Genomic DNA, 12,159 nt, shown 5'->3' on the forward strand with positions numbered 1-12,159 from the left:
TTTAACTACAAATCATGAAGCCTTTATATTTTTCTGTCTATATTCAAATACATGCTATACAATTTGAGATTTTGTGTTTGATGTGTTTTTCCTACCTTGGTGTACATTCATTTTACAGCATGAAAACAACTGTGTAGACTCATGAAACTTAGTTTCAGTGGTGGAATACTTCATTTACTTCAGTACAATTTTAAGGTACTTTTAATTTACTAGTATATCCATTTTACACTACTTAATACTTCTACTCCACTATATTTTGGAAGCCAATAATGTACTTTTTACTCCACTACATTTATTTGACATTTGTTGTTAAAGTTAATTTGCAGATTATTGATACAAAATACAAATGATTAAACCACCCGGAAGTATTTCAAGTTTTTGAAATTAGCTCCACCTTTACTAGCTGCAACATTAGTAATACCAATAGTAATGTAATATTAATGCATTTTTCTAAAGTTGGTAATTCTGAATAATGAGTACTTTTACTTTTGGTACTTTAAGTATATTTTGGTGTTACGTGTAACAGAGTATTTTTGCACTGTGGTATTGCAACCTTGAATTAAGTAAACTAACTAAAGTAACTATTCTCACCAGTGTTATTTCCATCCCAGAGAGCATCAGGCCCACATCCATTTTTAATAGTGTCACACTATCGTTGTATGGTGATGCAATATACAAGATTGATTTGAAGAGTCTGCGCTGAATTACCTCATACCAATAATGTGATTGGACAAAAATTAATGCAGACTTATAAGTATAATGTATTTCACAACCAAAGCAAATTTCAGGGGTAAATAATAGATTTTTCATATCACAAAATATTATTCAATACATTTATGGAGACCATTGGATACCAGTAGGGAAATATGATCAATATTCTAAAACATAAAATTGTATATATATAAAGTATATGTGATCTGTAGTAAATGGGCTATAATATATATATATATTTTTAAAACTGGTATGGTTTCATCATCACCTTCATTCTCTAATTATTTCATCATACTATCCTGAGGCCTATTAAATCATCCCAGATGGGTGTGTGTGCACCATCTGGGTGGACTGTGAAGTGGTTTTTGGGTGTGCATGGGTCTGCGTGTTTGGAGATAAATGTCCAGACACTTTGTAAAAGGGAGTGCCAATGGTCAGACAAGAGAAGGGTGTAGAGATAACATGGCATGAACTTTTAGCGACACATCCTAGACCAGTGCTAAGGCTCCCATTGTCCCCTCACCCACCCCAAACTCGTCCAAAATGTGCACTTACTTAAACGAGACCTCGGTCCACGCTTAGATAACACACTCCTGCCTCTGGCACACCATAACGGGAGTGAATTTGCTTCATCACAGAGGGGTGAAGTGCTTAACCATGTGTCTAGCAGCCTGCTCATCTATCTAGTGCAAGATGAGCAGCTGCACCCAACAATTGATGTCACTTTTACAAAACAGCCAACGACAAAGCCAGATAACTAAAACCAACTTTCCCCCACCCTCCGGTATCCATTTATTTTACAGCCAGGCAGTTAATTGCACAGTATGTCGATCAGGAATGTATCTCCTATAATGCATGTCCAGCGTTTACCAAAGGACCTTCAGCTGCTGTTTGTTTAGCTCTGTGTATTTGTCTGTGTTAATGAATGAATGATCCTAACCTATGACCTCGCATAAGATATTTCAGACCCATTTAAGGAGAGACAATGTCCGGCTTCACAAAGTTAAGCTAAAAGGAGGGCATGAAAACAAAAAGTGACCTCTGCAAAGGGGGAGAGAGCGTGTGTCCAGTTTCTTGGACATACAGTAAGTTAAATTGTTGTGATGTCAGCTATTCATTTAGAGCCAATTCTATTTTGCTTCACATTCGTTTTTTGTGTCTGATCAGGTTAGTAATGAATTGACACTGCAGTTTCTGAGCGGCAAAATGTCAAGACTTGCAAGAAAATGATGCTGTTGACTGTAAATGTGGAGGCAATTCATGAACGAACAAGACTAAGAGTCTACAGCTCCATGTGTTACATGCTAACCTCATCGTGCTAACATGCTCACAACGACAATGCTAACGTAGATCGAGATGTTTTGTTGGTTTAAACTTCACTGTGTTTTCCATCTTAGTTTCGCGTGTTGGCAGGCTAACATTTACGAATTAACACTAAACACAGAGTGCAGCTGAGGCTGATGGAATTGGGATTAGTTATGCTGGTAGCGTAAAACAGTTCTTGACAAAATTCAACCTCATGGCGGCGCTATAGGAAAAAGACCTGGGAAAATGAAAGTCAGTTGTAGATGTGATATTTCACTAAGTGAAAACTTTGACCTGCTTGCGGTGGAAAAGTCAGGGAATCATGAAAGCCATTAGGATTCATCCTCTGGGGACCATGGATGTCATTAGTTTTACACGTATTTGGACACAGGGTTAAATAAAAGCACAAATTGACAGTGTCAACAGCGCTATTGGAAAAGTCAATAGAATACATTTTGTGGGGAACATGAATGACTGTAAAATTTCATGGCAACACACCCAATAGTTGTTGAGATGTTCTGGACCAAAGTGGTGAACCGACCGGCTGACATTACCATCGCTACAGCGAAAACCCCCCGAACATGCACAACCATTGCATTTACCAACATTTAATGTTTCAAAAAAAGGCAGTTTTATTGCAGTTTTTAAATGAGACAATATATCCCAACTTTCAACAGCAATTCATAAGATTGCAATTTACATGACGGTAAATAATACAAGCAACTATGTCATGAAATTAATTAAAATACAAAAAAGAACAGAGGAAAAAAAGAGCCAAAAATTAAAACGACAAACGCTCACACGTCGCACATTCACTATTTCTCTCCTGCTAAAACTACTCTATCAAGCCAGGTTTGTAGAAAAAGACAATGAAGACACTCATTCTGCATAGTCATAATACACTTTTGCATTTGTATGCAATAGATATTAAGTCTGCTTTTAATGTTCACACTGTAATGGCTCTGCAAACCTTTGTAGCCTGACAGTGTCACATCCTAAAATCTGTGTCTAACCTACTGTCTGATTGAAAAAGGCATATCATTTATCCAAATATCACAAAGCTTCTTCTGTTAATTCCAAATAATCATCATAAATCTCTCTGGGCCACTCAGCACAGTACAAGCCTCTCTTTTTTTATCTCTCTCATAATAGTGTAATATAATATGGCAAACCATTGTTTCTGTTCCCTAAAAGATTATAACAGCTCATCCACCCTGCGCTGCCAGTATTATGCAAGAGGCATAATAAGATACACAAACAGACTGATAAGACACAGACAAATGGACAAGTACATACAGGACAACCCTACAGTGAGTATGAATGTGACCAGTACAGATGTGACTGTAATTGCACAAAATCAAGCTTCATGATGTTTGCATTCCAGGAGACTTAATCATGTCAAGACAATTAGAGAGAGTGAAACTGCAGGAGGCTGTCTGGCAGTAAAGCAGCTCTTCCTGCATCTTTGTTGGACAGTCCCAGACAGAGAAGCTACTCTTTTTTAACAAATGCTTAAAAGGTGTAAGTCAAGACAGCGCCAGGCTCAGAGCGTAAAGGTAAAGGGACTCAAAGAAGGGCCACATAAGAGAGCATTTGTCCACCTCCCAAAAGCAGTCTTTTTGTATTCACGTTGAATTGTCTCAGTGTCAGTTAAGTTGTTGGCAGTGCGTCTTTGGCGCCCCCTAGCTGGGAGAGAGGGCAGGACTGCTCTCTGTGCTGATGTTGACCAGGCACTCGCTGGACTTGAGGCTAGCCAGAGACTTGCAGCTCCGGAGGGAGGCCAAGGACCCACAGAGGCCCATCATGGAGGGAGTGTAGTCCTTTTCTGAAGGGGTGGGACAGTCATACAAAAAGTGGGTCAAATCAAGTGTGTGTGTGTGTGTGTGCGTGTGTGTGTGTGTGTATGTGTGTGTGTTTACTCACTTATTATCTTATCAGAACCTATTGTGCAAAATGTCACCTGTGCTCCAGGCTCCTCCATTCTGTCTCCCCTCAGTCCTCCGAGAGTCTGAATCCAGGCTGATTTCTACGGACAGCAGCTCTGTGCTGGGGAAACTCCTCCTAAAGATCAACAGAAGGACAAATTAAGGAGGTAACAAGACAGCATGAGAGCAGCCAGGAAAATTGTGTGTGTGTGTGAGGGGGATTGTGGTACATATTGGCATGTATTATGTTTCCAGAGTTGATTGTTAAATTAAAAGTGTGCAAATTTACAGTATATTTTTGTTGTGTATGTCAGTTATCCTAAGAAATTGTTTTTCATATATATAAATATATACGATCCATCCAGAAGCAGGAAATAACCGTATTGCTCGTCATCCTTGTCAATATAACTAAATATTATCTTCAATCAAAAACGCTTGTTGACGATATAATGCAGAGTGTGGTGTGCATGTAAGTTCTGTTACACGAACCTGCGGAACAGCTTGACGTCGTCTTGGCTGTTGTATGGCTGCAGCGCCGGCCACTGGTTGACCAAAGGGATTGAAAGGTGTTTGGCCAGGTGTTTGGAGTCACAGGGAATCAAGCTTGTCCTGACGAACACGAGGATACAATATATTACTAAGAAGCAATCAAATCCTGGCCTGTACAGACACGTCAAAACCTTCAACTAAACCAATGAAAACGCGTATTATATTCAGTGGTTTTAAGCGTGCCACACCACCCTCTGTCTACACATCACTCACAGCTGCTCCTGAAGCTCCAGGACTATGGCCTCCAGTTCCTTCTTCTCCTGTGTGCTGTGGCTCTGTAGCTCCTCCAGTCGGGCCTTTAGCTTCTTGTTCTCTGTTTCTGTGCTCTTCAGCTGGGACTCACGCAGGCGCACAAGCTCCTCCAGGTAACCCTGATAACGCACATCCACACTGAGTGAAAGGAAATATCCACCCCTTGGACACTCATATTAGACATTGTCCATCTGAGATGATCAGCGTATTATACAAATTATTTTGTGATGTCGTAGTTTGGGGTGTGCCCACTTTTCCTCAACCCTCTGCAGTAAACACAAAAAACACTCAAAGTTGACATGCCATGTTTAACATATAACACTAACTAACACCTTTTTAAACACAGTTTCTTCAAACAATACAATCCTGTGTATTTTCAAACACAAAAAAATATGGCTGCACACCTTTTGAGCATTGACAATCTTGAACCTCTGCTCCATCTTGCGGCACTTTGTGCTCCAGCTCTCCTCGTCTGTGACCAGAGGGATGTAGGGGTGTTCGGGGACGCTGTCGTCGCTTGTGCTGCTTTCAACACTCTGCTGATCGTCATCATCACTCAGGTAATCATAGCTACAACAGGCGCAGTCAAATTATTTATTTTCAAGCCCTCAGCATCAAAGTGTATTGTGTTTCCAAGTATTTAAGGTACGAGGAGAATAAATCTCTTGTGATAAAGCTTTTTCTTCGCAGTGTCATTGAACATACCTTTGTGTGAATTTCAAGTACGGTGTGTAGTCAATCACTGCAGAACATTTCCCATCCAAGGCCTCCCCTTTCAGACAGAAACTATGGAGGTGAAACCACACAGATATAAGTCAAGAAATATGCATACCGGTCTAAAACAATCAGTGTGATGCATAAGATGTCCTAGAATACAGGTCAAGTCCCCTCACCTGAAGTCTATGGCTCCGAGACCTATGAGCATCCCTGTTAGGACAGTGGCTTCTTCTCTTAACACGATGGCTCCCTCTGCATAGAACCTCCTAAAGCACAGAGACAAGTACAAGCAGGTGAGAACATGGTTCTAGTCGGGATGGCGTATAGTTAGGTGCGTGCGTGGCCTCCAACCTGGTCGTTCTGCTGTCCCTCAGAGCAGTAGCGATGTATTCAGACAGCCTCTTCTCCATCAGGGCGACTCTTATCCAGGCTCGCCCCTGAAGGAGTCGCAAAAGGTGTTAAGAAATGAACACACACCCATTTTGACCATTATATATATATTTTTTTTAAATCTTCACTACCCCCACAATAACACAGAAAGTGACTGAATACGCTCAATGACTAAAATAGGTGTGCATATCCTCTCAGTTTTCTATGACCATTATTACTGTGTGTGTTTATACAACTTGCCTTGGCTCGTGAGGTGCTGATGTTCTCCATGTTCTCAATGCTGCCGATGCAGCTGTTGGGGACTTTAGCGCAGGACAGACGGACGTAGTCCCAGTAACTCCTCTGACCATCAAACCAGCTGCCGGAGCCTAAAAGACAGTGAACACATGAACATTGTTATATTATGTTGTATTGATATGTTGAACTTAGCTGTCGACATATGTAACGTGTTTATTTCTTTCAGATGACAGAGGGTGGAGTCTTGGGCAGCTAGAGTAAGAGAGGAAGCCCACCGTGTTTGATCAAAACAACCTTGTTGCCATTTTAAAAAGATTATTTGTTTTATGCACTTTTTTTTAAAGGCGAAGAGAAAATATTAATGTAGAGAGAGATAATTAAATGTATTCTACTTAATGTCAAATGACAAATCACTTCATTTCCTTTTTTTAATTTTGAATATTGACAAAGTTAGTATGGATACTTTATTGTCTTCTAAAAATCCATGATCTATAACAGCATTTGAGTATGTTTTTTTTGACTTTCTTTAACATGCAGTCAATCCCAGACAAATTCCCTGTCGGCTCATTACCTTTGAAACGGTGGCTGAGGATGTGTTCAAGGATGGCTGCGAAATTGATGAACTCCTCAGAGGAATCATCTATTGGCTCGGCTGTGTATTTCTCTAACAGCGTCTTTACCGAAAACCTAGAGAAAGAGAAGAGTTAAGCAAAGAGTTTGGTTGCCAGTAATAAAGTCATCATGGGTCATTGAACAGATTATTGGATTACTGCTTTCTTTGTTTAATGTTGGAGGAACACCTCATAGATCAAACTATAATTTAACTTTTTGGAATCGCTACTGGATGAAAAGAAATCACATAAGTCCATGTAAGGAATAATGAATACAGTGAAAGAAAGTGAAATAACATCAAAAGCATCTAAATCAGAACCTACGTTAAATACACACTATGTGTTTATCCCATATATTTTCTTGTCGATATTGATTTCTGCCCACAGTCACACTCTATTATCCATATCCGGCTGACTCACCCATTTACTGCAAGGAAGCCGTTCATGAAAAGCTTTCAGGAAGAACCAACAACTCAGTTTACTTGGAACTGGAGAGCTTGAACTTATGACTCTAGTCTGATGTAATACCTTCAAAGTTATAAAGATGCCAGCTCTTATGATGCACTTCGCTGTATATGGTTTACACTTTGAGTATATTAATAATTTGGGAAAACAAATTCAGCCAAATGCCCCAGGACAAACAGTTTGAAGCATAACAACTGTCAGAAGCATTTGGTCACAAACTGAAATTTTGGGCAGCATTTATGTCTGTAACAAATTCAGCTGTTGAAATATTTCATTCTGGACCAAAGTGGCGGACCGAGTGACCAACATTGCCATTCATAGATGGCTAGCACAGCTAGATATTATAAATAACTAATGGATTTTAGTGTAAAAATGTACCTGCATATTTAAAGGGGTGACCTCCTGCCATTACATATAAACAACCCATTCTGTTTATTTAAGGCAACATTATCCTTCTGCTAAAATGACCAATCCACTTAATATTTTCCGGGAGACTAAATAATTCAGCAGGTCCATTTGCTGGAAGAACACCTGCCAAATGCTATTTGTCCAGTGACAAGGAGATATGCTGTGGGGCAGAGGTGCCCCCAAGCCATTGTTTTGCAAGTCACAAGTAAATCTCAAGTCTTTGCACTCAAGTCCTAAGTCAAGTCCCGAGTCAAATTCCAAGTCTGACTTTTTAAACAACATACTTTTTCATCTTTAGGCTTTGGGGAAGGTATCAAGTATTTTTAAGTCAAAAGGCTCAAGTCCAAGTGAAGTCAGCAGTCATTGGTGTTAAAGTCCAAATTGAGTTGCAAGTCTTTTTTGATTTTGTCAAGTCGAGTCTAAAGGACAGTGCACTTGAGTTCAAGTCATGTGACTTGAGTCCGCACCCCTGCAGTGGGGTGACAGGGGCAATATGGACCACAGCCCTGGTCGACATGACCTCTGCAGTAGATGGAGAGACACTACTTCTGATATAGAGAGTGCTCATGTTTGGCTGACTTCTTAGTAAAACGCATTTTACGGTACACACACTGTCAGTTTGCTTGTTTTTGCGCGTGTGTCCGTAAGACAATGCAAACAGGCCATTGAGCCAAGTGATTTCACCCCCTATTGTTCCAGAGGCAACAATGTCTCATTCAGCTGCTCTGACTGTGGCCAGATACTGGACAATAATTGGCTGCACAATCCCCCGTGTTTTCACCGTATTACAGACAACAGGGATATGACTTGACCCAGATAAGCTTGTCAGTGGCTCAGCGGAGGTGCAGTCTTGTTCACCTGCACCAGGTATGTGAATATGTGTGGTTTGACATACAAGAACATAATGTATGACCGGACATGTGACTGGAGTCCACATGTCCAGTCCGTGGACTGAAGTCACATGACTTGGGCTTAAAATAGACCCATGAAACCGATATGAGTTATTTGACTTTGACTTTGACGTGAACATCAATGACTTGAATCTTGGAAGAACAAGCAGCATATTTAGAGACAGCATGAACCTAAAGCCAGGGTTTAGTCATTAACTGCGCTTTTACAATTAATTAATGACTATATCATTAGAGCAACATTTCTTTAAGGTGTCTAGCATTGATTATCTTTGTATCAAAAGAGGTTATTTAATCTGAATTAGATCCTGCTTGTATTGTCTTTTTATTTTACTGCCAAGCTCAGCGGCACCTTGGTTTTGAAAAAGCCTAAATCTAATTGAATCTATCACTACAGTGCAGGCTATACATCTGTTTCATAAATCACCATGTACTACCATTTAATAAATCAGCAAGTAGGCTGATTGCCACAAAGTGTACGAGACATGATTTATGTTTATTTAAACCTGCAATAAATGGAAGTTCTATTTGCTCCTCTTTTTAGCTCTGATTTTAGTCTCCTGAGGGAAATATCTGGCTCATTGGCTGCTAAATGATCCATTATATTCACTAGCTAGTAACTAACTGTGTCTGTCATTTTTTGCTGAGCCATTTTAGAGCCATTTATCTCAAACCAGCGGTCTGCACCTATATGACACTATGAGTCACGACTGTGAGAGTGAACCAAAACAGTATTCTAAAGTTGAGGGCCAGTAAATCAAAGCAACGAGCTGAAACTGCCAAGTCTCCGGGTTCGTCACTACAAGTGACCCAGTTCACATTACGCATCATTTCATCCATTGTTATTATAAAAACATGAATTATAGCAGCTTTAAATGTGACTTTAACTGTGGCTGTTTACATTTTAAATAAGACTCAACTACAGACAGCATCTCTGGATCTGACAGAAGTTTTATTTTCCTCAAAGTCTCCTCAGTAAGTTGCAGAATAAATGAATGTAAACACAGTAGTAATAGTTTGTGTCTTTGCATACACTGTATATAGCATGAATGTAGTATGTTAATGTCTCTTTGGGTTCAAGCTTTGTCAAAGGGCAATATTAGTTCAAACCCTCATTCAAAAACCCCACAAAGTCCTATCAGGACTTGATGTACAGCCCCCTGTCTCCCCGCCCTGCCTCCCTTGGGTGCCAGCTAGTCCTTGCCCCAGGAAGGTTGTCGTCATAGCATCCACGCCATCAGCGCGGGGGGGGGGGGTAAGCCGCACTGACAAAGATGACATTGCTAAACTCACACAGAGAGCCCAGTCTGTGGATTGTCTGATTGTGTATATTAAATAAAAATAAAAATAAATGTTTGTATGAAAAGGTCGTGAAAGCACATACAGGCTTCATATGTCCAGGCCCACTGTCGGTACAGAGTTCATTAAAATGACTTATTATGAGGATGACGTAAGCGTGCATGTCAAAATATGTCTTATGTGCGTTTATTATCTATGGTAAGAATAAAAACACCACCAAAGCCAAAGACAACATATAACACATGCCCACTTGCTACAGATAATAAATACCATTAACCTAGTAAATCCTCCACTCATATCAGAGCACATGCACTTAAACCATAAAAATAAACCGACCTGCAGACGGTGATGAGGTTTTTTCGCTCCACCGCCACGTTCCGAACCGACGCTTTTTTCGAGACATCTCCCATGGCCATCGCTGCCTGCACACAGCCGGGCTCCATCCAGGAGGAGGAGGCAGCCCTGAAATTCAAAGGACCGCTCCCTGTCGGCCACCGGCCCTCCTCATTCACTCCCGGACGCCAGAGAGGATGCTGCCGGGCCGCACCAGAGCCGCTGACAGCCGGCGCTGGTACTTTATCTTACGGCGGAGGATACAGAGCTTCGGACATCAGATACATTATTATTATTACTCTTATACACAGAGGACCGAATTACATCTCTCTCTCTCTCTCTCTCTCTCTCTCTCTCTCTCTCTCTCTCTCTCTCCCCCCGCCTACTTTTTGACTTCATCATGACGTCACTGGGTCAGCTCTCATCATGACTGAACATGACGAATCACCTCAGTGTTTTGAGTGACACATCCACATTTTTAGGGTATAGTTTCCTGCTTTAAAACACAGCGTTGACATTTTTATTCTGCATGTAGGACTTCAATATTATGCAAATAAAATATATTTGACATACATTGACCTGGCCGATATTTAGTTTAATAACCAAGTGCTAAATATTTACATTTCTTGTTCAACAACAGAGTCTGTAAATGGTTTTACAGTACAATGCCAGTGATATCATCACCTCCAGCAGCACCACCACAGTCATCATGCTGGATCATTTCCTCCTCCTGTAATTTCCGCTCAGGCTCCCCTTCACTCTCCTCCCTCCCTTCTTTTGCCGTCTCCTGACTACGGTCAGGTCAGCAGACACTCGGATCTCCGTGGTCAACCCAGCAGATACTTACATTTTAGTGCGCCTATATGCTGAAATTCACGGTAAACGCATTCAAACGGCACAGATCGGGAGCGAGCGAAGGACTTTGCAAAGTTAGCGGAAAGATTATCGTGAGACAACATCCTGTTTTCAAAATAAGATGTCAAGTAAGCGGGAAAGATTACCATCAGACAACATCCGGTTTCCAAAATAGGATGTAAACTAAGCGTATACAAATTGCATTTGTGGAAATAAGATGAAATGAATATTAACATTTTAACTGAGCATCTTGGTGTTTGGAGCTATGCTACGCTAACCTGAGGACGCCATAGCACGGAAGAACACGACGACCGAACGCCAAACGCTGCGACCGAACGCCGGCCGGCGAAATACAACTGGGGGAGAGGCTCGACTGACTTTGTGGTTGTCATTGTATTAACTACGTTGATTTTGACTGTGCATTGTCCGTTAATGACGCAGCGTCCCGTCATGCACGGATTCATGTATCTGCACCGTAGCTGTTCAACTGTAGTAGGGCAGCACAGAAGGCCCAGGCATAAAATGCACGGCCCGCCACTGGTATACGCTTAGTTGACATCTTGTTATGGAAACCGGATGATGTCTCACGTAAATGTTTCTCGCTTAGTTGACATCTTATTTTGAAAGCCGGATGTTATCTCACGTTAATCCCTCCGCTAACTTTGCAAAGTCCTTCGCTCGCTCCCGATCTGTTCCGTTTGAATGCGTTTACCGTGAATTTCAGCATATAGGCGCACTAAAATTCAAGTGTCTGCTGAGTTGACCACGGAGATCTGAGTGTCTGCTGAGTTCACTGCGGTGTCTCCTGCTACCAGATGAGGATACCGTGTATCTGGAGCCAACTGAACTGATTCAAGTGGCATCAAATGGTGACCCTTTGGTCCCCAACCTCTCCTCTCTAATGAACTGACAGCTGGTTGCCACCACACGTTGCTGGGTGGGGGTTGGGCTTTTTGTCCTGCGGTGCAGGAGCAATCACTCATGCATATATGTGTCTGGTGCTCCGTATGTTTGAATGCTTCATGTTGTGTTTTGACACCAGAGCTGTGAAATGTTCAACTATAATCTGTAATCTAAAATGAGATTTAGGAGTAAAGAGATGTAATATGCAGAGACACCGGTGTTTTTGGTTTGGTTTCCCTGAGCAGATTTTATATGTGATAACGGTTTTATTGCTCAATATATAATGATGTA

General features: G+C 41.2%; 1 protein-coding gene across 2 annotated transcripts; it reads right to left on the reverse strand.

The window, feature by feature from the left end:
• Window positions 1–1,167: 1,167 nt before the first annotated feature.
• On the reverse strand, window positions 1,168–10,466 carry rundc3ab (RUN domain containing 3Ab). Of its 2 annotated transcripts, none has more exons than XM_031844161.1 (11): window positions 10,114–10,466; window positions 6,658–6,773; window positions 6,090–6,217; window positions 5,811–5,896; window positions 5,636–5,725; window positions 5,448–5,528; window positions 5,147–5,312; window positions 4,704–4,861; window positions 4,431–4,550; window positions 3,977–4,077; window positions 1,168–3,841 (listed from the first exon to the last, which is right to left on the reverse strand). In XM_031844161.1, the coding sequence occupies exons 1-11, from the start codon at window positions 10,218–10,220 to the stop codon at window positions 3,699–3,701; spliced, it is 1,296 nt and encodes a 431-aa protein (XP_031700021.1). In that variant the 5' UTR covers window positions 10,221–10,466; the 3' UTR covers window positions 1,168–3,698. The 2 variants fall into 2 exon arrangements, with proteins under 2 accessions (XP_031700021.1, XP_031700022.1); XM_031844162.1 differs by having other exon boundaries at window positions 3,751–3,841; window positions 3,940–4,077.
• Between the last annotated feature and the right edge of the window lie 1,693 nt (window positions 10,467–12,159).

This window comes from Anarrhichthys ocellatus, unplaced genomic scaffold (assembly GCF_004355925.1).
Source record: "Anarrhichthys ocellatus isolate YVR2014 unplaced genomic scaffold, GSC_Weel_1.0 scaffold4, whole genome shotgun sequence".
In the NCBI taxonomy this organism is placed as follows: Eukaryota; Metazoa; Chordata; class Actinopteri; order Perciformes; family Anarhichadidae; genus Anarrhichthys; species Anarrhichthys ocellatus.